Source organism: Zosterops lateralis (genome assembly GCF_965231275.1).
Source record: "Zosterops lateralis genome assembly, chromosome: Z".
Taxonomy (NCBI): Eukaryota; Metazoa; Chordata; class Aves; order Passeriformes; family Zosteropidae; genus Zosterops; species Zosterops lateralis.
The window spans coordinates 78,807,592-78,833,295 of record NC_139800.1 but is presented as its reverse complement, the minus strand read 5'-3'; the positions used below and the strand labels follow the sequence as shown (position 1 = coordinate 78,833,295).

At 43.2% G+C, this 25,704-nt stretch overlaps 1 protein-coding gene across 4 annotated transcripts in view; it reads left to right on the top strand.

The window, feature by feature from the left end:
* The window catches only part of MBNL3 (muscleblind like splicing regulator 3), a 59,935-nt gene extending 34,735 nt beyond the window's left edge, over positions 1-25,200 (top strand). Inside the window, exons 3-8 of one of the 4 annotated variants that reach the window (XM_083884034.1) lie at positions 248-448; positions 1,886-2,122; positions 9,610-9,760; positions 14,161-14,255; positions 15,689-15,762; positions 17,670-25,200. In XM_083884034.1, the coding sequence (XP_083740160.1) occupies positions 248-448; positions 1,886-2,122; positions 9,610-9,760; positions 14,161-14,255; positions 15,689-15,745 (741 nt within the window). In that variant the 3' untranslated portion in view covers positions 15,746-15,762; positions 17,670-25,200. Of the gene's footprint in view, positions 1-247; positions 449-1,885; positions 2,123-9,609; positions 9,761-14,160; positions 14,256-15,688; positions 15,763-17,666 lie in introns of all 4 variants that reach the window. The other 3 variants (XM_083884033.1, XR_014592522.1, XR_014592523.1) reach the window with 3 other exon arrangements.
* The last annotated feature ends 504 nt before the right edge of the window (positions 25,201-25,704 follow it).

The window sequence follows — 25,704 nt, the reverse complement described above, 5'->3', positions numbered from 1 at the left end:
ATCATCAATATGCTTTGATCTGACAAATAAAGATGCCTTGTATTCAGGATGAGTCACAAATCTGTGAGTCAGGAGAAGCAAATGGATCACAAATAAATGGCAATAAATGAATAGATTGGAGAGCACAGCATTTTGATGTGGCTAATCAAATTGTCTAAAAGGATTGAAGTGTGATGCAAGGCTTTGATGGGTAGTCCAAGACAGAGCTTTTTAACTAATAGTTTGTTTTTCCTCTTTCTCTACACAGACAACGTTTCCTGTGACTCCATCGCTTGCAACAAGCCCCACAATGGCTTTTAGTCCCTACCTGAGTCATGTTTCTCCTGGGATGGGCTTAGTTCCTGCAGAGCTTTTACCAAATACTCCTGTCCTGGTTTCTGGAAATCCTACTGTTACAGTACCAGGAGGCTCTGCTGGGCAGAAACTGATGCGTACGGATAAACTGGAGGTATTTGGACATCTGATACAATACTGCTGACAGGGATGAACAGGACATGTGGTCCCAGCTGTTGCTGTCTGCTGAAATGGCCTGATGCAGCACAATACAGAGTTTAACTTGCAGCTTTCCTAGCACAGAAAAGTGCTGCTGCTCTCTGCCACAGCAGACGCTCCTGCAGGGCCTTTTCCCAAATCCTTGGAAATCTGGGAAAACTCACTCTTCTGGTAGCAGTGGGTATTAGAGCAGGGTTAGGATTGCTTTTTTGTATGTGATCTGCCATGCTTAAAAAACCCCAAAAAAAACAAGTAGATGGTCTGCCCTTAAACTTTGTTGGTTGGGAGATGTTTTGGCAGTAACAGATATTTCCCTTTTCTAGAGACAGGCTTATTGAGGTTTTGGAGAAAGCTTTAAGCATTACACTGATGGGAGTGGTGAGTGTAGGGTTTGGGAAGGACATCTCTCCCTCTCCATTTGGCATGACCTGCTGGGACTTATTGGTGGAGGAGTTTAAATGTCTTTCAAACCCTAAGCAGAGACTCTGCAGGAGATAAGGGCTGAGGACCTTAATTCAGAGGCCCCTGCAGGTGTAAATTATAACACAGGAAGATAGCAGAGAAGGGTGTAATTTCAAAACACATTGTTTTGTGTTATATACTTTATCTTGCCTTGCTGACATCTCACCTTTCCCCACACTCAGTCTGATTGCACATTGGTATGTGAGCTACACCACTTGCTGTATTATTCCACAACTTCTCTCAGTACCTCACACAAGAAACCTTGCAGAGTTTTTGTGAAACCTTTCCCTCTGCCTCTGATGCTTCAGTGGTCATAACTTAGGAGGATCTGTGAGATCCTAGTACAACTAGTAATTTTGGCAAAGCCTTCAAACACATTGCTGTGTGATCAAATGTGCTGTCACGTAATGCCAGGGTCAGGGCTTTATTGTGAAGGGCAGGGAAACTATGTGAAAGAGGCATCTCATGTTTAAGGAAAAGTACTTGTTGAAAATAGCAGTAGCATGTAACATTTAGAATTAAATGTCTTAGTCAAGAGTATGCTCCATAACAAATACGTAATCCAGGTGAGAGACAAATGACAGAGTTATTAACATTTAAGCTTTAGAGGCAGTGGAGGAATCCTGAGCTGCAAAAGTTTTGTCAAGATGACAGTGATTTTCTGGGGTCACTTTCCATTCTGTACAAACTCTGTACTTAACTTGCATTTGGTAATTTGCCTTATTAACCTTTTGGGTTTTTTCATCCCCTGAAGGAGTTGTGAGTAGTACCCGTTGCCCCTGTGTCTGTTGATATATGTGCTACCCCAGATGAGCATGGATTTAGAACATACACATGATGTAATGTGACCAACTGAACTGATATTGTGTGTTGAAAATACTGAATGACAAGTAACTTGATGTTCTGCTCAACAATGTGACTTTCTTTTAAGGTTTGTCGAGAGTTTCAGCGTGGAAATTGCACACGTGGTGAGAATGATTGCCGCTATGCTCACCCTATAGATATTGCAATGATAGACACAAATGAAAATACTGTTACAGTTTGCATGGATTACATCAAAGGTCGATGCTCTAGGGAGAAATGCAAGTACTTTCATCCCCCTGCACACCTGCAAGCCAAAATCAAGGCAGCTCAACACCAGGTGAACCAGACAGCTGCAGCTGCAATGGTAAGTAGAGCTCCTTAGCATTTCCATTGCTAAGAGATTTCACGTGTCGTATGTGTTATTTGTGGAAAAGTAGAGAGCTTTGTAAATGGCTGACTAGAGAGCTGAGAGCATGTGCAAAATGCATCCCATCTCTTCATCCTGTCTCTGTGCTCATCACAGCATGAAGCCCTCAGTGGCAGAGTACATCTCACCAGGTAGGGAAATGGTGCCCAGCCCTCTGATTTGCTGACATGACATTGTGATGTGACATGAATGCAAGTACAGCAGCACCCAACACCTTCCCTGGCTGAGTCATCGGGGTCAGTTCAGCTTCCTCAATACACAATATATCCTTTTTAGGGAGATCCTGGCCTGTTCTCTGCAAAAAGCAGATGATATCAATTGCTTGAGCTTAGCAAACTTATGTCTGACACCTTTGGCAAGATTTAGTGACTTACAAGACAAAAAACAGGGGTAACTTTCTGACCTGTTTGATGCTTTCAACCTGGTAAAGGTCGTCCCACCTGCATTTTAATTTGAATTGTGACAACTTATATCTACAGTTCTGCACATGAGTCGAGGAAGACTCACCAGGTGACTACTAGTTGGTATAAATGTTTGCCATTCTGCTGAGTTTGGTTTAATGGGACCTGTTAATTCCAGAGATGAGAGAGCTGGGGAGGGAAGAAGAGGCCCAGGGGATCCTACCCATGTGCATAAATTCCTGATGTGGGAGGTAAAAAAGGTGGAGGGAAACTCTTCCCTGTGGTGTCCAATGAAAAGATAAGAAGCAATGGGCACCAATTGAAATTCAGGACATTCTGTTTAAATATAAGGAAAAATTTATTTACCAAAGAAAAGTCTAACACTACAACAGGGTTCCCCATCCCAGTAGATACTGGGGACCTGCCTGAATGGAGTCTCAAGCAAACTACTGTAGTTGACCCTGCTTTGAGCAGGGTGTTAGTCTAGTGATCTCTAGAGGTCCCTTCCATCTCTTCTGTGATTTCTTAAAATTTTTTAAAATTAATATTTAAAAGGCTCTTATCTCCTCTTTGATTTGGAATTAAGGCCACTAAAATTTTTATAAATGCCTTTTTCTTAAGATAGTAAAGGAGGTAGTTTTTAATTCACAATGAAATTTAATGCGTAGCCAGGGCAGTTGTAGAAATTAAACAAGTGCCCTCTTTGTAGCATCAGTATTACCTGGAGAGTAATTTGAACAGTTAATTTATACTGCAGTGTTTATTTGTCCTGCAGAGTTTATTTATTAGTTTTCTTACTGTTTTTATTGTTGTTGAAATAAGAGTCCAGCTCTGTCAAAAAATAATCTTCTGAAATGAAACTCTTGTGTTTTTCACAATTGAATCTTGACTTTTTCACTAATTATCTAGGACACTGCTACTTAACCAAAGCCAGTGAATGTTTTATTCATCCTGCTGGCTCCTCTTAAAAATGTAATTAACCCTATTTGTATGCTGTTAACTAGAACCTGTAAAATATTTATTGATGGCTTGTTGCATCATCCCTGTTACCAAAACAGCCTACATTATTCATTGACTTTTCAAGGTTTGATGCATTTACTGTACCTGTTGAGGTGTAAGACTTCATTAAAGGAAAGAAAGGTGCTCCATTTTCTTGGAGGGAAAAACAGATGCCAGGCTATGGGTCTACATTCTAAAACAGATTTAGAATCTGCAATCCTGCAGTTATTGATATGCACAAGTAGTAGCTTTATTCACTCCTGCTTGGCTGAAGTCAGTGCAGCACTGGATGAACTGGGTAAGGCTTGGTCCCCAGTTCAGGACAGCACTTAAGCATGTGCTTGAAGCTCCCTCCTTTTCCAGTGGTCCTTCCCTGTCCACGCGTGCTCTGTTGGCCTCTGCATGATGTGTAGCTGCAGCATGAGGGCTGGAGCCCAGTGCCAGTCCCTGTGCAGGTGCTGATCCCTGAGTACTCCTGCCCTGCTGTGCCAGCCGATGTGACGGAGCTCCAAAGCTCATGTCCTGTGATGACATTTCTTTACTTTTAAAACTTACCGAGGCAAAATAATTGACTTGCCACTAGGCCAGGTAATTACCCAGCCACCCCATGTTGTGCATGCCTCGTCTTTTTTAATATATTGTATAATGCATTCACTTTTCAATTTTTTTTTTTCTCTTCGCCTTCCCAAATTGTTGCTCTCTCTTGACACACCTCTGCTTGCTGTTTTTGTTACTGTGCTTGATCCCCCTCCCCGGCCCATTGCCATCATGTGCTCGCTGCCTGCTAATTAAGACTCAGACAGCTGTCAGATCACTGAAGCGACCGCTCGAGGCAACCTTTGACCTGGTACTTGGACCTTTCACCTTCTCGCTTTGCACGTAACCATCTTAGTCTGCATGAAAGCCTTCTGCTCTTGGTCTGTGGTGTTAGTGCCTGGGGAGACTGCCCATCCCAGCCAGAAATGTTCAGTGTGCGTTCAGACATGCCAATCCTGTGCCCCACACACCGTCCATTAATGTCTGAGCTTTGCCTCTCGAATCCTGAATGTGTTTTGGAGACAGTGAATAATCTTGGGGGGAGGCAGCTCTGGCTTTTGAAGTGTTTTTCCAAACACTGGCAGCTTTGGAGTCACAAGATGCAATGTTTAAGAGAGAATTTGAGAATTTAGCTCATTAGGTCTGCTCTAAATGCCAGAGGACTGGGTGGTTGTGGGACTGATCCAGTCACTTTTCTTTGTATTCCCAACATCACAGCATTGCCTGGCAGTGCCAGGCTTGTATCTGCCATGCACAGGAGTTTTCTGTGTAATGAACACAACTGAGACTTAGAGGGAAGAGGGTTAAACAGTATCCTTGGGGATCTGTGCTGGGAACTGAAGCAGGTGCAGTGTGGGACTCAGCTCATGCAGTGGGTAAGCTGGGGAGATGACTGTCCCTTCAGCTGGCTGTCTGTGGTTCTTCCCTCATTCTCCAGTGTCAGCAAAGGGACCTCGTTCTGGGTGCCTTTTGCTTCAGTCTCAAGCATGGGATCTGCTCTCCAAGCTTCTTCCTGCAAGCTGTCTTCATATATGCTGTCTTTGATTGTTTTCTGACTCTAAATAATATGTTTTACTTAGCTTTATGGTGCTCATAGTGAGACAAAAGCCATCCTTACAGTGCTGTCAGTCCTGGCTCCATAGAAGACAACTCCTTCCTGCTTTCCCAAATAATAATGAATACAATACATTTTAAAGAAAGAGCTCCTGTTGCCCAGCTATAGCAGGGAAAGGGAAGAGTGGGCACAGAGGAGCTGTGAAACTGTCAAGCTGATGTTACTTCTCATTCCCAGAGCTAGGGAGGAGAAGCAATCTGCTCTCCTTCCTCCCCAAAGACTTGCTTTTGGGTTTAAGTAGTCAGCTTAAAGGCTTCCTTATCAGACTGTTAGGCAGCAGCAGTAGGAAGCCCTGCTAGGGCCCAGCTTCTGCCAGCAGTGGTGGAATGATGCTGAGAATGACATCACAGCCTCTCACTTCCTCTGCTCATGGGTGACACAGACACAGCCACAAAGCCAGGGCAAGCAGGACCTTGCCAGCAGCAAGGTGCCTTGCTGCCCTCTCCAAGAGCCACCACTCTGAGGAGACACGGTCTGGCAGAGGATGGGGGAGCCCATAACTACTCCCCAACTGGACAAATCCTATGAGAGAAGCTGTTTGTGTGAGTCTTCCTGCTCTGACACATCGAAAGGTTTGCAGCCGCTCGTTGGAATGTGTCACCTCCTCTGAACCCTTCATGAATGATAAGAGCGTGTATGATCTTCAGAGGAAATGGCTCACTTTGCATCTGCTGCTTGCCTGGGAACAGGTGCTACCGCTGCCCTCTGTCAGATCATTCTGTGTTTGTCATGCCTGGCAGCAGACCCAGCCCCTCTTTGCTGAGTGCAGAAGGGTGAAAGTGTGATCCTGTCCCAGGAGATAGAGATCGGAGGGGAACTTTGAGGTGCAATTAAATTGTTTATTGCAAAGATTCTTGCAGTTCTTGTCAAAAAATAACGAGAGGTTTGTTAACCAGCACGTGGGAAATTCTGACTTTGGCATGCATTGTGTTTTTATCTGTCAGTCTTGCCGAAGAATTGCTTTCCACACCATGCAGAGAAGTGGCACAAGCCTCTTTGTTCAGATGCTCATTGGAGCAGGAATGTGGCTTTCCCAGCGCAAAAATGAGTGGCTGCCTGGCATTTAATTAGTGGAAATTGTTCATTTGGATCAGTGCAGGACTATCACATGGATACTGAACTGAATTAACCCTTTCACTGGTGCAGGTGGCCAGATCCCTTTGCAGAGGTTGGGTACACATGTGTAACACACAAACACACAGGGAAAAAATAAAGTCAGAATAAGTTACTGTCTGGAACTGCTGCAGTATTTGTGGTGGTCAGAGCTTGTCCAGAGGGAAAGCACAAGCAGCTATATGAGGTAAACTCATCAAGTAAGTTCTTTGCTGTAAGGATTTAAGTTTAATTCCTCTGGTGCAGTGGGGAGACACTGGCTACAGAATTTGGTGGTGAGGAGTCTCTGTTGCCTGTTGTATATTCTGCTTGTGGGATTCCTTCAGAACCAGGAGGTGGTGCAAGAAAGAAATGTTGTATCCCCTTGAGCTGCTGCAATTCCTGATGGTCCTGAGTGATACAAAAATTGTAGCTTGTGTCAAATGAGACACATTTGTTTGATCCTGTGTCCCTTCCAGATCCCCATGCAGAAGCTCTATTGGCCCAGCTTCATCCTGTGTAATTTTAGATTTCTCTTCAAGGCAATGTAGATGAACCTTTCAGTGAGTAGTGTGCTCCTGCCTTGAGGCTCTTACCTCAGCACACAGGCTGGAGAAAGGCTGAAGCCAGATCATTCTGTCTCCTTGGGCCCTCCTACACCTTGGTATGGAAAATAAAATTGCTTGGCAACAGGAGGAGAACATCTTCATGTATCCTGTGTGAGCACTACTCCAGCTGCTGGGGTGGAGGGGTGACCCACAGGGCTGGGTCAAACCAGAAGCAGATCAAGATGAGTTCCTAGCTCCCCTGCCCACGGAGCCCGTGTGGGTGAGCTGGACTTCAGGTGGCACAGAAGTTGCTGCAGAGTGTTTGTTTCTTTAGAACACTCTGGAAATATTGCATTTATTTGTGTTTCTCTACCTGGCTGCTGTTGAGGGAGCAAGAGTGAGGCTGCCATAGCTCCTTTCTTCCCCTTGTTCCTAAGGGGCTGTAGCAGGTTAGGTGGGAGAGTGATGGGATGATCTGATGTGTCTTGGCATCCCTGAGACCTGCTGGTGTCTGTATGCTCCCTCTGACTGCAGTGCTGGGCTTGTGAATTGTCCTGTGGTGTGTGGGGACATCACAGCAAGGTCAAAAAACCTTCAGCTGTTCTGCTTTTGGCACTACCATTGTGAGATTTGGGGTGGTGACAGCCTTTGGCCAAGAAGCAGGGAGTCAGAAGTCCACTATGTGCCTGGCACAGTTGCTTTGCTATAATTAGTACGTTCTTCTTCTGAGGTAGGTTTTGGAAGTGTCTGAAAAGGATTATTTAGCAATTGGGTACCATAAGGAGCATGAATTTAATTCTTCAGTCACTGTAAAGCTGTAAAACCTCTGTGATGTACATGAAACTACTCCAGACTCTGTAAACTGCAGATCTGTCCCGTGCCTGGAGGGATGTTCACACAGCCATCATTAAACAGCCAAGTTGTAGGTAGCAGGCAGATTTAACACAGATACAATGAAAGCTTACTTAGAAATGAAAACTCGTACATCATCCTAAAATATGGATCTTAAGTAAAAGATTTTGGTGTCTGTGTCTGAGAATATTGTCCCATCTTTGACTGCTGTCTTTTGGTAGCAGCCAGAAGAAATCTGGGAAGATTAAATCCTAATGCTGAGAAGTGGATACCCACTAGCATAGGCAGAGGATGTGTGCATGTCTGAGGGCACTTTTGCAAATGTAATTTCTTCTAATTTTCTTTTTTTAATATTAAAACCACCCAAAAGCAACCATGTGAGTAGAGATAGGATGGAGTAATATTTTCCCTGGAAGTATGTTGCTTAACATTTCTCAGATGAGCAGTCTCCTAAAGCAAATTGAAGTGAAACCTGTTTCTAGATGGCGACAAACTGTTGCAAGCTTTCACTTACATTCTGTTGTGTGTTGATCTTCATAAGGCTTTAAAACATCTTTACTTGTGTCCTTTCTTCCAGTGTTGTGTGTTTGTAGCTTTAACCCTTCATTAGCCAAACCTTCCCCATTACCAACCATTCATTTGTGACCTGTTAAAATAAAAGTAGGAGTGATTACCCTGTTTTTCAGCCATTGCTTTGCTACATGATACAGACTAACAAGTAGTCAGAAATGACCTGATTCTGCATGACTTCCACGTGCGTAAATCTCATTGACGTCAATGGGAGTGTTACATGCAAAAGGACTGCGGGGCATAATTAAAAAGGACCCTTTTCTATCACAATGTGGAGAAAAAAATGTGGTTTCTTACTTGGGTACAATGAAAAGCTGTAAATCATTAGAAACATTCCTGTCTCTTAAGAACCTGACATACTACTTTGCTGTTGAGACATGCTTGGATGAATGATGAGTAACTCACTGAGAAAAGTTCCTGAGTTGGGTTAATGCTTTTTACCAAGTCTGATCATGAAACAGGTTTGACGGGCTGGAAGAAACCCAATGGTGTGATAGAATGAAAAGAAGGGGTTTGTCAATGGCTTTTTCCACTGTTAATCACAAGTGAGCAGTATTTGACTGATGGAGGCCACCTTCTATAAAGTGGGAGGTGGTCCAAATCTGCTGGTAGTGGGCTGTGCCTCTGTTGTGAGCAGTGGAGAATCAGGCCCAGTCTTGACCATGTTGCCCAGCCTCTCTGCTAACAAGTGGAAATGCATTTTACTGTGAATGTAATGTTATGTGTGTAATTGGCAACAGCTACAGCTTTACCATCTGGACACATGGGTTGGCTGCACACTGTGCACACTTCCACAGATGCACACATACATGTAGGCAGGTGTTGAACTAGAGGCAAGCATCCATTTTTTTGGTTTTTTTCCATGGCATTTGTTGCTTATGCTAATATTCTTGAGTTTTAAATAGTCATCTACTATATTTTTCCTGTTTGTTTTGGGGTTTTTAATGCTTGTTGCCTGCAACTGCTCTTTGTAGCATCCTGTACAGGTGATCACCTGTCCCCTTCCTTTTCCCAGTGCTTTTTTCTCCCTCTGTACCCAAGTCAGTCCTGCTGAAAAGCTCCTTAGCATCCCTTCCCTTTCTGGACTCTGCCTCTCCTCCTGGTGCATTTACTAGCTGCTTACCTAATGAAGCTGTTGTTTCACCTCCTACTCGTACTGTGACTTAGCTGCTCTCCTCCCTCCTGTCTCACTAAGTTGATAGAGTTGCAGGTGATTTGCAGCCAAGACCCTCTGTTATTTATTGCATGCTTGACCCACATCTGGGCCCCTTTATTTACTCCACTTGTCTTTAATGACTCCCTTATCCACAGGCCCTGCCGCCTGGTGCACTTCAACCTTTACCAAAGAGGCCAGCACTTGAAAAAAACAATGGTGCCACCACAGTCTTTAACCCAAGCGTTTTCCACTACCAACAGGCTCTAGCCAACATGCAGTTGCAACAGCCTACATTCATCCCCACAGGTAAGTGTATCCTTGCTTTCCCACCATCATGGTTGTTTATTTTATGACCTCGGTGTTCAGCTAATGAGCAGTTTTACTTGTAAGAGTCCTTAGCAAAAGAGTATTGGGTGTGTAGTTTCGTGTTAAAAATGGATGGAAAAGTAACATCTTTTGTTTGACTTTTTTCCCTTCACCTACTACAAATTAGGGCTTTTCACATGTAAAGAGCCTTCTTAGCCCTTTTTGTGTGGTTTGGGTTTTTTTTTTTTAAGCAAACTAAGGAAAATGTCTGCATGTTTCTTGAATTCATACTTTCTGTTTTTCCTCCTTATGGTTCAACTGGTTAATCCCAAATTAATTCTTTGACTCTTGCATAGCGCTCTTTTGGATTCATGTTAAAGTGTCTTATAGACCTCTATGCCTGCTCTCTTGAGACTGTAGGCATCTCCCTGAGCTTGTATCTCACTGACCTACATATTACAGCAGCTGTGATGTTTATAGAGGGAATGGTTAGTCTTTACTAAATACAAATTATATAATCCTCTTTAAAGGCATATATTTCCCTCTTCCTTGTCTTTTGACCAGTACAATACCCTAAGCTTTTTAAAAGCAATTTAACTCCCAGCTTTTATTGTACCTTTAAGGTCTCAGAGTTAAATTGAAAGATGCAGTTCAGTAATTCTTATAGGACTGAAAATATTAATGTGGCAGATGTGACTGACTTCTGACTGGCCAATTAACTGCAGCCAAATGAAAAACAAAATCTGCTTGGAGTGGAAAGTATTGTAAGTGGCTGAATTACTATAACTCTGAATTCCAGAGTTGATAGCTCATATTTTAGTATCATTATTATCATTCAGAGCATCATAGGAAAATTAATGCCTGGTGTTTTTAATGTTTAATGCTTTATTTGCTTGTGAGATTATATTTACAAAAATACACAGAGTGTTTGTCTGGGCTGACCCCTGGAGGTGAGCATACAGTGGACCTGCACCTTGGCACTGTTGTTCTTTGAGTTTGGGGGAAAAGCTTTAGAGACAATCCTGTCCTGAGAGCAGCAAACTTTCTCAGGTGGAGTGTGGGTCCAGGGAGTGAGGACCTAAACCCTCTGCTCGTGTGGCCTTTCTCTTATGAGAACCCTTGGAAACACTCAGAACTCAGCAGCTACCAAGATGTTCTTCCAGGGAAGCGGATTCTTACATGGAAAGATGGAGTAGTAGCCTCTTACCTTGTGCTCTGCAAAGTATTGGAGGGGCTGGGCTGAGCTGACCTTACCACAGCTCTGACAGATGCCAAGTGAAATACTTCTTCAGGAAACACAGACGCCTCAGGGAATACCAAGTCCCCCAGCTGGCTGCACACTCCTCTTCCTCAAGGTCACGGTTGCCAAAGTTGACGTAAGGACACGCATTTCTGATGGAGCACCATAAAACAGCTGTACCCAGCACTCGCTGTGCTGTGGTGCCAGCGTTTCATGGCAATGAAATTACGTGCAGGGCTGATGCATAACAGGGCTGCTTACTGGCACCTGCTCTCGTCTGAAGTCGTTAATGCTGAGCAGAGTAGCGAATTTCCAGTCAGAGGACGGATCTGTGATGAATTTATGTTACACATCAGACTGCAGATCTGGGCTTGGCCTTGGCAGTGCTCAGGAGGGCAAGGCAGAGAGGTGGCATGTCGCAGCTCTCACTGTGGGGAGGAGAAGGGAGCTGTTGCTTTTATTAGTATCTCCTGTTCAGTTGTTGAGAGATCAGCGTTGTGGGTTGCCATGGCAGGGTGGAGTCAGGCTGTCTCTTGAAAATGGCATCACCGCTGCAAGTTTTTTTAAGTCTAGAAAAATAAATGCCTCTTTCAGCTTAAACTAGAGACTTTGAATCAGAATCCCTGCTTGCGGGAGTAAATTGCTTTTGGAAAGTCAATTTTAACATGAGCATGACATTCTTTTAAGGGCAATTTGTTTTCTGTTGACACAATCAGAAGGAAATCAGCATACCCAATACCGAAAAAATCCCAAACAACCCTGATTTCTGGGATCAGTTATATCATTTAATACCAAGATGGGAGGATCCTATTCTCTACTACCCAAGAATTAAAGAATTAATTTGGTTTGCTATGATCTCTTAAAACTGAGTTTAAACTATTGATGAACCAATATGCAGAATCTGATTGCATGTGCTTAAATACTGAATGCTGCAAAGAGAATACCTGCTTTTTAGTTAAAGTGATATCTAACACTGAAGCTTCACTAATGAAATATCCCTTTTGTTCATCTTTCCACGCTTCAATGCATGGTGTGCAGGGTCAGTTCTGTGCATGACACCCACTGCAAGCGTTGGTAGGTTTTTCTACACAAACTTCTCAACTTTTCCTAATCTGAAAGAGACTGCAAGTTAGTATGCATCAGTGAGAACCTGGGTGGCTGAGTGGTGTGACTGTCTATCCGCTGTCTTCTTTGAGGCTTAAATGGTTGTATCCCTTTTAATTTCTGTGCAGTGCAGTGTTTCATGTGACTTACAATAAGAGAATCCAAGGTGATGTGTTCCCACCCCTATTTAGTTCCACTTCAGAGAAAAGAATCTGTCACTTAAATGTCTTTACAACCCATTTAAGTCATCTGACACAAGGAAATAGAAGTGGGAGGATCCTGTTGGCTTATTTTTATTTTGTATCAAGCAACAGGCGGATTTAAGATTGGAGTTTTAGTTGTCCTTCTGAGGATATTTTAGGAGACTGGTTTAACAAAGGTGCTAAGGAGGAACACATCTGGGGTCAGCCCCTCTGCCAGAGCAGGGTGCTGCTTGTACAGCAAGAGAAGCAGGGTTTGGATCGTGGACTGGCTGGAGAGTCATCTCTGTAGGGCAGTGTAAGGTGTGCAGGTACAGGAGATCATAGGGAGGTGCCACTGCAGGTGCACGTGGGATGCAGGGAGGCAGTGAGTACGTGCTCATTAGTGCTGCAGGGATTCACTCTGTTCAGGCTCAGCATCTGGGTCTTGATGAAACCTCTGCAGGCCTTTGAGGACCTTCCCCTCTGTCTACAGCTGCTGGGCACAGCAGGACGGGTGAAAGCTGAGCTTTCATCCTCTAGCCAAGGTTATGCAAGACTACCAGCATGGAGGTGTGTGCCTGCTCTAGCCAGAGGGAGAGAGGCAGGAGCCGTGGTGGGGGGTGCAGGGCTTTCCAAGAGCAGGTCTGGAAGCTCTGGTATGAATGGCTCAACACTCTGCTCTTGAACCTGCCTATCCCTATAGTACAGGGAGGACACATCGCTTGCATGACAGGGAGCTGAGTCCCTCCAGTGCACCTCTGCCTGTAGGAAACCCCAACCCACACGTTCCAACATCTTGTGGCCGGAGCGTGCCCAGCCGCAGGCACATGCTCCTTCCCTGCTGGGGCTGGCCGTGGCTGCTGGGGTGGGGGGAAGGCAAGTCTGCTTCCCCCCTGCATGTTTGTGGGGATGGCTGGGTCTTCCTGTGGGCTCCTCTGCCCCACAAACTGCCCCCAGGTTTGGGGGATGCCCGTGTGTGCACCAGGGCATCCCTTCCAGCACTGCGCTCTGCGGGACGTGCAGCTTCAGGAGGCTGCCAAGCTCCCCGCTGCCGTGTTGTCCTTTTGGATGCTCTTCCTGCAAACTGTAGCTGTTCAGATGCATTTGTGTATTTTTCCCCTCTCTGTCCCTTCCCCTCTCCATCCCCCCACCCTGCAAGAGGGGAGTTTTGCCAAATCCTGTAGAATTAGGGTGTGAAGGACGCATGCTGAATCTGTACGGAGAGAGCTCAGTCTGCCAGCCGCTCGTTTGCCGTGCCTCCAGCTCTGTCCCGTGCCGAAACATTGTCCCTGCTAGAGAGAGGCGAGAAAACCTGGTGAAAGGGCTGCGGCAGCCGCTGCAAAGTGCATCATGTACCTCTGGTCGCTGGCGGGGACGGGGTGGGGAGGGAAGGGGACAAGCTTTCCCAGGCGGGCGGGAGGGTGCGCTTGCCAAAATGTCCCCACCCAAAGGAACGTGCACTGGCTGTGTCTAACTCCCCACGGGTGCGAGCTGACGTGGGCTTTTGCTAGCACACCCATCCTCTCCCCCCTTTGGAAATTTGGCCCTCGGAGTCTAATACATCATTGTTCTGCTTATAAATGTACTAAGTGTTGAGAATGTTTTGGTTTTTTCCTTAATTATAATTGTAATTGGCTTTTCCCCTTCTCTCTTGTTTATTTTTTTTCCCAACGCTGTCTTGCTTTGCACTGTGATTGCATGCTGCGCCCCGATGTGTCCTTCATGACGATGTCACATGGCTTGTTGCTGTGATTCCTGCCACGCCCCCAAATCCACCACATGTTGCCATGGTTACATAAAAACCAACCAACCAAACAAAAATATATATACGCTCCACCCTCCTGTATGTCGCTTCCATGGTTCCCTTCCGAAAGTGCCCATGATGCACGGTGCTACGCCCACCACTGTGTCTGCAGCAACAACTCCTGCCACCAGCGTCCCCTTCGCTGCAACAGCTACCGCCAATCAGGTTTGGCCCTTTCAATGGCTTTCTTTCACGTGTTCAGATCTTGAGGACCGGGCGAGGGCTGGATCCCGTGCGGGGTCGAGCGCCGTCCCGCCCGGCCGGGCGCAGGCTGGGGCGCGCAGAGGCAGCGTGTGCGTGTGTGCGTGTGTGTGTGGCCGGGGATCCGAGAGGGGCCGCTCCTGCCGCTGCGGGATGGGCGCCAGCCCGGCCGGAGCGTAGGGATGGGCGATTGGCAGGGGCGCAGGCTCTCCTCCGAAAACACACCTCCCCCCGGGGCCTCCGAAAATGGGCTGTGAATATCCCCCGTGCGGACAAGTCACGCAAGAAAGACCCGCAGCACTTCTGCTTTCAGTCTCAAGCAGAAATACCACTCCGAGCATCTTTTCCCTGTGGTATTTTGGCATGTCCTCTCTGGGCTGGAAAGTGGAAGTGGAAACGCAAAGTGGCCTCCCCCCACCACAAAATTGGGACTCTAAAAACTACCCAAAAATCTCCAAACAACCAAAAACCAAAATTCGGGGGTGAGGCTGTGAAATGGAAAGGTTTTTTTACGCCAATAGCATGTCACCCATCCCTACAGAAAGGACTCTGGATGTGCAGTACGTGCCATTGTAGCACTGCCATAAGTGTACAGGATTCCATGCATGTCTGCCGAGCCATAATTCTCTCCAAAACTTTCCTCTGAAGATACTGAGTGTGATGGCTGCTTCTGCACCAGTCCTGAACTGTATATGCACAACCTGTCCTAGTGATGTTTCCTGACTATTTGGTGTGACACAGCTTCTTCCAGTTAGACCAGAGACATTTCAAAAACTTTTTAATTTGTTTTTCCCCCAGGACTAATTTTAGCATTTTTATTTGTCAGGCTCTCAGGTTTATTGCAAAGAAATCAGGGTGTCACTTTGCTCTGTAGGAGGCTGTTAGCCATGCTGAATGCCAGTAATATCTCTGGGGGCATCATCTAATCTTTTGCTGGTGTGAGGTCATGAGGATTTCAGTAGTTTTGCCTGTATAAGTCCTAGGCAGTGTTTTACTGCTTGCAGTAGGAATTGCCAGTCTTTTCCTGTGTTTTGTTGTTATTTTCAGGTAGAATAGGTCTTACTCAGACTTGTATTGGTCATGAGAGGGAAGCAGAAATTCCTGTGCAGCGTTGCTTTGTGGCTGTGTGAGTCCTGTTTCAGCCAGATAGTTTCAGGGCATTTCTGTTTTACTTGTAGTCTATGGAGTCAAAATCACAGTACAACAGGTGCTCCACAAGGCATCAGTAGTAGTGCAGCCAGCATTGTACTTAATGTGTAGCAAAAGAAAGACTTGGGAGTGGATCCTGTTTTATAAGACACTGATGTACATATTAACCTGATACTGAAGACAGAATGAATGGGCCAATCTCAAGGTGATGTTTTAACGTGTTGTGTTCTTTGTTTTCTTTGCTGTAGATATCCCAGTTATCAGTAGATGAACTGAGTAGCAGCATGTTTGTTTCACAGATGTAGAAGTTCCCGATAGAACAGTAAGTTCCTTTTTGGTGTTTCTCTTTATGGTGAATTGATCTATACGTGGGCACTGCATTCCCTAAACACAGGGCTGGCTCAGGCAGAGGGGCTGAGCCCAAGGACCCCACTGGTTCATGCTCTGCCGACTCAAGAGGAATTCAGTAGCTGCAGCACAGACACAGACCAGCCCCGTGGTTTCTAAGCAGTTTCCTGTGTCTCAAGTACCTGAGTTGCAGCGTTCACAGCCTCCCTGTGTATCCCCCCAGTCCCATGGCTCTGTTTACAGGTTGCTCTTGCTCTGCACAGCTCCCAGCTGCCTGCAGATGCCTCAGGGATTTGCAGTGTTGATGGCAAAGACTGCTCTGGTAATGAGTCAGCTGAAAAGGCGTAACTTCTCTTTTGCTGTTAGTGACATATTTCCTTTCCTGGGGTAAGCAGGATTGGGTCAACAGCAGCTGCTGTGCATCTGCAAGGCTGGCTTGGTCTGGGCAGAACTCTGCTGGCCAGCTGCAGAGAGGGCCTGGCTCATGGTGGTTTGAAGACCAGAATAAATGTCATAAGCAACATAGTCTTCACCCCACGTGCAGATCCGGGGTTTCCCTAGGATGATAGTTTTCTCTGAGGGGAATGATGGAGGAATTTGTCCTTGGACTTAGAGAGTACTATTTCACAGTCATAGCAGCAGTGTCATTTTTCCATTGCTTTTCTTTGTGAGTTTTAGCTGATGTTCATGAGCCGAAATCTCTGGGTAGTTTCAGTTCTTGACTGCTTTTTTTTACCCCAAGAGAGTAAAGAACAAATCAGCCAATTCAACAACAGGTCACCAGATTTTCTCAAAGCAGCCATTTAGTATATGCAGATATGTAGTCCATTTCTTCCTCAGGTCATGTATTACAGACAAGTCCTTAAATACTGGAAATTAATTTGGCAAGCAATTCTATGATATCTATTAGCAATCAGCTGAAGCTACTTTCTCAGTGGTGGCCCTTATCTCTGGTGACCTTAATTAAATTCCATATGTATACATGACCTGCTGACTGTGGCTGTGGACCCTGTTCATGAGAGGTGACACCAAGCTTGTCTACATTAGTGAAAATGTTCAGCTTAGACTGTACTGCTGTTCCAAATGACAGACAGACATGACACCTGACATGTTAACCCATTTCCATAACACATGTAAACCAGCCTGTTCCACCCAATAAGGGATCTTTGATTGGAAGAGCTTCATCCTGAAGTCTTCGAGATTGCTTTCACTGTTTTTTCAGGAGACTTTCCCTGAGTGGGACTTTGGTAACTGAAACACTTGCTGCTCTGACAGATGTTTTTCTTTTCCTCCATGGTTGGAGTAGTCCTGGTAGCTAGGCTGGTTGGTTTAGGTCTGCAGGAGATGAGTTATTGGGTCCTTCAGTGGAGGATTTTCATGAGTACATCACAAAGAGGCAATTTCCTCCCAGAATAGGGTCCCCTAAGCACAGGGGTTTTGTGTCTGTGTTCTACCTCTGGGATAAGTTTGCCTTTAGCTTGTCTCTCCTTAGGAACAGATTTAATGTGACTGTCTGAAGGGAACAAGAGCTAACACAGATCAGGGATTCCTTAGCCACCCTCTCCTTGGCATCCCATCCAAAAATCAAGACTATTATTTGTCCACCTCCCTCTTTCACTATTTGTCCTATCATTGTGTCTGAAGTGCATGGGAAAGAGACAGTCATAAGTGCAGATTTAAGAGGATGCCAAGTGTGTTATTGGCAATTTCTCCCTACATCAGAAAATTAATGGAATAAAATGTCTGTCTGCAACACACTAGCGACAACCTCTTGGGCAACACACTGAGAATGTAAATATATTAGAATTACTTTTAAAATTTAGTTGTATTAACTTCTCACTATTTCTTTGTTGGTTTTTTTTTTTCTTTCCCCTGCAGCAGACCATGTTGAAATTCTGAACAGTAAAATTATGGAGCACCAGGACTTCTTGGTGGGAAGCTGCGCATGGCCTTTCTGTATATATTCCCCTCTTCCCTCTATCATTCTCTACCACCTCTACAGTAAGCCTGTTGCAGCCTACATGTTAACCAAAAACTGATCAATGGGAATGTCAAAAAAAAAAAAAAAAAAAAAAAAAAGAAAAGAAAAAAAAAGCACTATAGAAACAATTAACAAACAGCGCTCTGTTATATGAGATATACAAGTAGGAAATTATAATAGACTTTTATAACACATTACTTTAACACACTTAATCATTTTATGACTACCATCATGATAAGTGCATCTGCACAGCGGACTGTTGGTTTACTGTATACTATCGATGGATAAATGTTTGTCTTGTTTTTAAAGTGTTATCTTACTGTTTTGTTTACATCATAGTCTATTGATTTGTTTTAAAGTGTACATCATTATCAAGTATACTCAATACCATTTTTTCATTATTGTTATGTCTTAAGTTTTCATATACTGTAGGTTTTATGGGGTTTTGTTTGTTTTTTACTAAAAATGTTATTGTGGGAAACAGGAATTATGTGCTTGAAAAACACGACAGAGAATGTTCTGCCCTTTGCTGGATTTTGCTGTTAATGTCAGCTGAAGTTGCTTATGTTAAATGCTCCTTTTATCATTTAAAACTTGCCTTCAGATGCTCTCCAAATTTTTAGTACAAGTGATGTGAAAGGACAGCTATCATTTTAGTCCAGTTCAGAGTTCTTCTTTCAATACCATGAGCTGATTCTGGAAACTTTTGGAAAAAAAAAAAACAAAAAAACCAAAAAAAAACCACAAAAGCCCAGGCTCAGTAAGGGGATAGGAACAATTTGCTCAGGCAGGGATAAGCATCAAGGGATTTCTGCAGCTCTGTTGTCCATTGAAGTGCATTCTCAGCTGCAAACGGCGCACAATCTCTCTCGCTGTTCTCATGGTGCAGTTAAAACAAACAACAAAAAGATGGTGGTGAAGTGAGGCAGCTTCAGTTGGGCAAAAGCTCATTGCATTGGAGAGGAGCAGGTGCCAGCCGTTGGCTGGGGAGGGCCCGGGGCTGTGGCTCAGCCCAGGCTGGGTAGCACCGAGCCCTGGGGCTTGTCTCCACCAAGCATGCTGAAACATTTTGGCCTGAAATCTTATATGTGTCTCTTGTTGAAATTTTGTCAGCATGCCCCATTTTATTTAATCACCGTTTTCCATAAGTGGGTGATTTCCACCCCACCACCCCCTCTGTGATCTCTGGCCCTGTAAAGCAAACACAGCAGTAACAAAGCAGCAAAAAGCTCATCACAAGCTTTCTGCTGTAGATAAACATTTTGTCTTAATGGAGTTCCTGTCGGTCAGTGGATTTATTTTGGCACCTTCTACTTGATCAAGAGCAATGTTTGCTGCACAACAAGGGCTAGTTCTCAATACCTCCTTTTCATACGCACGAATAAAACCATTTCAGCCCGTGCACCCTGGACAGCCCCGCCTGTCGTTATGCTGCATTGCTGAACAATCTGGCTGCAGAAATGCATTTTGGTTGAGGTTACCTCCAAATTCGTCCCTGTCATAGCTCTACAGTATCATTGGCATTATGGAAGAGATGGATTTGCTGCTGTAAATCCACAAACTTGGTACAAGGAGAAAGAGAATCAAGCCAAGAGGCCAGCTCACAGTGTCCGGAGGGGCGACCACCCCGAGCTCAAGTGGTCCTGTAGAGTGCCAAATTCAGACAACAAGATTTTCTTCTCTTTTCCCAGTTCCTTGGCCTTGGTTAGATTTTCCTTGCCCCCTCTCCTGCAGTATGAGCACAGACAGTGTGCTAGATGTGTATCTCCATGGGCCACGAGTGGTGGAGGCACCCCTGGGGTGCAGCCTGTGCACCCCAGGGCAGGCTCTGACCACCTGCCCATGGAGACTCACTCATGCACGAACCTTTGAGGAGCCCAGCTCAAAAAGGCCTTGAAGAATCTTTTTATTCAATTCAGCAGACTTCAAACCAAACCCTGATGGAAAGGGGGAAAAAAACATCCCCCCCCAGACATCCTTTATGGACCCTGAGTTTTGACAGTGGCTTGTGTCCCTGGATGTTCCCCAGCCATCTGTGCTCACAAGCAGTGGGGTGGCCTGGAATCAGTGACTCTCATTTGTATTGGTGACCACATACCTGTTCTTTTCACCACTGTGTTTCTGTTTCCCGAAACCATAACATTGTTAGTGGAAAAAGTGGATTTGAGTACTTCCTGTTTGAAATTATTTGTGTATCAAAAATGGGTTTTGCACAACCTGTGCCAGTGCCTCAACAAAGAACAGAGCTGATCTTCTTAAGCCAGAAAGGATGCATTCAAGCTTGTATGGCTTTATGAGTTCAAGGAGGTTGAAATTTTTTCAGTGCTAAATGGATTTTTGTATATCTTGAAACTTTGATGTAACCTCCTATTTTATTTATCGACTTAAACATCTGGCATAGATGTGCATAGAATGTAAACCTAGAATACAGCTGTTTTCATGTCACATTTTAAAGCACTGAAAAAAAAAAAGGCGTTTAAGGATTATTTTTTATTAAAGAGGTCCAATGAGGGATGTTCAGGGTAGTTATATTAGGTGCCACAACAGTTTTTATATTGCTGGCAAATTTAGAGTTAATTTGTAAATGAGTTTAAGGAAAGAAAAGCTTGAAGCACTAAACTTCACCAAATTCAAAACAATCTCGGCAAAAATGCCATTTTGAGGTAGCACTATTTAAACTAGTTGTGCAATGACTTGCTCTAATTTTCTTTGTTCAAGAAAGAAAAGAAAAAAAAACCAGTCGCCAGACTATAAATTTCCTAAATAGACTATTACAAAGTCACCGAGCTAGTTAGTGACTCTAAACAAATGTCATAAAAGCATGAATATCATCCTTTATTTGACAAGAGATGTATGTAAGTTTGTTTAAATCAATATAATTTTAGTGACATTTTTATAAGCTTCCCACTTTCCATGAACCTATATTTTTTATTTATCCAAAGTTATTTCTCTTTGTCCATTTCTCTCAGCCTTATGCAAACAATATGCAAGAAATGCTGAAACTTGGATAAAACGGGTCATGCAGAGGGAAAATGAAAGCTGAGATTGATCATTTTCACAAAAAAAAAAAAAAAGGTTGTTAGTAGTTTCAGTAAAAAGTACGACTACTAAACTGTAACATAAGCAGACAATAAAAGAGGGATTTTAAATAAAATGGATTCATAAAAACTATTAAGATTATTTTTGTTAAATGCAGTGTTTTTAGTAATTTGGAACATGACTTCACAATCAGCCGTGTGGTTTTTTAGTTGGAAATTTTTTAGCCGACGATTTTTTTTTTTTCACTGTGTATTTTTTTTGCATCGCAACGTTCTAGAGGAGCCGTTCCCTCTGCGGGTGGGCCGCGGTCCCTCCCGCTGTCCCGCTGGCTGCAGTGGGGACCTGCGGAGCCGGAGCCGGTACCGGAGCCGGGAGTGCGTCGGTGGCACAGGCGGACCCGGAGCGGGACGCGCGTTGTGCCCGCGGTGTCCCCCAGCCTGGCCCAGTAAGGAGGGAGTAGCTCTAGGACAAACGCCGGGTACACAACGATTGAGAAACTGGAGTCCTCGTTTTGTTTATCCCTTGTACATTTCACAGACATGAAAATTGAAAAAAGGTGAAATTTATGAGGAAAATCTTAATTTCCCATTCCTGTTGAATGGATTTAGTTTGATATTGACCTGATTTTACCATGTGCCTGTTGAAGGCCTTAGAGTATATACTGTATGTTAAAGACTGTCATAACTTTAAAAGAAAAAAAAGTAGTTGATAGCCTAATCCAAATGTAAATAGAGCTACAACTCATTGTTACTAGGCTACAACACATTAATTCATGTCATATATTTTCATTTCTCTACCATTAGTTTTTAAGGTTTTCATTATTGCTTTTTTTGATATCTTTAGTAACTAATGAATTTAATTTTGAAGGAGAGTTAGAGAAAGTTTAAAATTTTTAATACATGTATTCGGCCCATTTAGTTATATTCTAAACCAACACTGAAGCATGGTAAGGTATAGAATACAGTCCATAACTAGTTTGTATAGTTTACAGTTTAAGAACAAAATTAACTTTGTATGTAACTCCTACAATGATAGATTCATTGTTAACTAATTATATTAAGTTGTTGTTGCTATGGCAACAAAACTACAACATGGCTACCTTTGTATACATTATTTGTGAAATTTTCACATGTAAATTAAAAGTGATGTGTAACAGTATGAGCTTGTTAAAGGTACAGTTCGATACTGTCAGATAAAGATATGATTGAATATTTTTAAAATCCCAAAGTCCCATGTGAACGCTGAATTTGTGTCTTTAAGGTCACTTTTTCAGTCAAGAAGTTTACAACACATGGATTTAGAGTCAGGTTTTATAGCTTGTAGAAATTGTTGTGTGGCAAGGGTTATTCCACAGTATTTTCACTTCGGAAACACAGCAGCCTGTATTTACAACTTAGTGACCGGTCTTGCTTTCATTTCACATCCATTCATACAGTGGGAATTCAGAATTAATCAGTTTCAGTACTGTAGCTTTGCCTGCAATTTTCTTTTCTCCAGAAATTGAACACTCACACAATTACGTTACGATCAGGGCTAAATAATTACGCATATAACTATTTTAATACTAATTTATATTAGCAAAAACTGTACATAAGAAAAAAAATATTGTGGAATGACCCCGTAACAGTGTTGAAGATACAAATATGCTGCAGTTAAACTGATTCAGTTAGTGTACGAATGTGTGAGACACACCTTTTTTGCACTTATGTACATAGTCCACGAAAGAAATCCTTGGAACTTATTTTGAATATAAAAAGTCTGTAATAATACAGGAAAAGTTTGTAAAAGAGATAGGTATTACTAAGGCTTTGAAAAGGAGGAGTTTTTTGCTATAAAACTTATCTGAAAGCATGATGTTGCTTTGCTGTTGTAAAAGCTTTGTAGTTTGCCATAGCTTATTATACAGCAGACTGATAACAGGTCAGCTCCAACCTGCAGCACAGAGAATGGGAAACGGTGTGGAATTAATTAGTAAGGTCACTAGCAAAGATTCAAATTACTTTTTTTAATCAGCCTACATTTTCAAACACACCCCAGGTCATGTTTCTGATAGGTTGTGTTCTCGGTGAATCCTATTAGGACTGGTAGGTCCATGGCAGCACACACACATTTTTCCTAGCACCTAATCCTATTTCTGTCTGAAAGTGTTTATCTGTGGGAGGTGACTGTCATTGTGGCGAGTGTTTTAAATCCCAGAGTGAATTTGAAATGTCACAACTTCTTGATTTTTTTTTTTTTTTTTTTTTTAACCTTTTGGGCCAGGGTAACACAACGGAAGGAGCTGATGAGCCGTAGATGGACAGGGATGGGTTGGGATTGTCTGAGATCAGTTCCTTACGCTGTGTGACAACCATGGTGTGTTTATTTGAGAGGCACAGGCTGCCGGTGCTGCTGGGGCAGGGAGGTGGAGGCTGGTGGCAGTGAGGGCAGCTGGATGCTCTAGGCTGGGACTAACAAGCCCCTTTGAGTTGCTACCAAAGGAGAGCAAAGCTGGGCCCCCTCAATGATCAGCCTCCTCCTGTTCCTGTTTGTATTGGTACTGCTGGGGCTCTGCAGTGCTGGGGGATTTTGGAGCAGCTAAAGCGCCTGTGTTGACCCATTTATTTTTGATTAGAACAAGTTTCAGTTTTTGTTGGATTTTTTTTTTTCTTTTTTTTTTTTTTTTTTCTTTTTTTCAAAACCCAAGCCCAGTTATGCTTCAGAAAAGTAGCTGGTTTTGCCATGAGTCTGGTCCTGACTGGAGCAGTGAGTCAAGTCTCCCAGAGCAGAACTGGTGGGAGGTGGCATCCAGTGTCACTGTCACCCTTTGCTGGATGTCCCAGGGTTGGGAAGCTGTTGCTGCCAAGCCCAAGGCCTGTTCCTTGGCCAGCATTCCTGACTCCTGGCAATGCCAGTGTGTGCCCAGCCAGCCCACTCTGCACCACAGGGCTGTGCCAGCGGTGGTTTGCTGAATTGGAGCAGCCGCAGGGTCTTTAAAATGAGGAAAAATCAGATGTTGCTTCTCTCTGTGGTGTTATATAATAACCTAGATTTTAATACTAAATAATCAGCTAGTTCAAGCCACCACACGATTATGGCTTCCCTTTGCCATAATCACTTTCTATAATCAAGTTCTTTCTCATTTCTAGGATTATGAGAGAAAAATAATTTTGCACTATGTGAAATGAATCATAGCTGGTCAAACTTGTTGGGGTATAAGCATGATCATGACAACATTGCTAAAATCTTTGCTAGTGATCTTTACTGACATCCTCTATCATCAAAAATAACTCTATATGCCTCTCAACGGAGATATTTAAACATGCAAAATAACACAACTGTTAAATAAAATGAAGTTGTTTTTCCAAACACACAACAGAGAGAATTACCTGACACCGAATTACAAGGTTCCAGTTCTTTATTACTGTACACAGATGCTATTTGATAGTGGTGGAAGCCAAATGATTTTGTTGCCATGGCTTTTGTATCCTAGCAGATGAGGGGATGATAAGACCATTCTTAGATTGGATTATGGGATTTTTTTTTTTCTTTCCAATTAGCTTTGTTTTAATTTTTTTTTAGATCATGAAAATGAACCAACTCCTCACCCTTTATTACATCACCTGACAGCAGATCACTATTTTTTTTTATAAATAGAGAATTGTATTTTAGGCAATCACTAAAATCAAAGAGAGAATGTTCTCCTAAATTGTCAATTTTTAATTTAAATATATAAAAACATTTATACTGTACTGTGTAAAGTAGATCTTTGAAGCACATTCTTCTTTTCATAGGCATTTCTGGTAAAACAAAGTAAGGGAAACATTAGCTATCAATTTAATGGAATAGTTTAGAAAATATATACAAATGATTACACTTAGCCCTGTGGAATTGTAAGAAATTAAAATATCATTGGATCCAGACAGCCGTAGGTTAATGCAGTATTTCAGTTCCATAACAGGATAGTTCATTCCCTCAACTGCTACCAACAGGGTGTACGCTTTGAATTTATGTTTCTTTTTGCCACATTATATTGCTGTAGTGCTTGTACGTGCTTTAGAAATGTGCATAATGCTACTCATTTTAGTATGTTACTTCTATATTGTTATTGTTTATTTTTTGATCTTTTAATAAAGTGTATAAAATTCTTGGTTATGTTTTTTATGGATCCATATCTACACATTAATAGGAGTTTACTTTAAAAACTTTTCAAGTTCCAGTTTATTAGTCCAAAACTTCAAAGATTCTGATGTAAAAATATTAACTAATGAATTTGAATCTATGTTATATCTGAAGTGTAGATCAACAGAATAAATTTCTTTCCAGAAAATATCTTCAGTATTTTGAATTCTGTAGCCAGTGCCTCCTTTTTACTGGATGCATTTGGCCTATCATATTAAAGTTACTAACACAAGACAGACATTTGTATTTTAGAAAAATAAAAAGTAAAACTTTCCAGATGCTGCCTTTTGGTTTCTCTCGTGCCTTAGACCTTCGGAGACACATGTGATGTGGTCTGCTTGGCTTGTATTTTTCCATGTTTCCTTTCTGACCCTGTCTGTGATGTGATTAGAGAAGAGATAAGAGCTGTGCATTTGAAGATAACCATGAAGAATGAATCGACTCCCATTCAAAGGCCTGCAGCTTTTGTAGAACAGTGGTGTGTGTATTAATTTTTCTCTTTCAGCATTCATGTCAGATACTGTTTTGAATGTCCAGTAACACATCAGTGAGCTCCCCTTTGTCAGCAGCCTGGATTCCCCCCTCTCTTCCAAGTGCCCAGCTCATCCCGGGCTGCCCAGCCAGGCTCACGCCTCCGGCCAGCACAAGCTGGGGCTGCCTCTCACCATGGTCTGGAGCCACCCTGGCCGAGCTGTGTCTAGGCTGCTGCAAGGCAAAATTGCTTCTTGGTGAGCT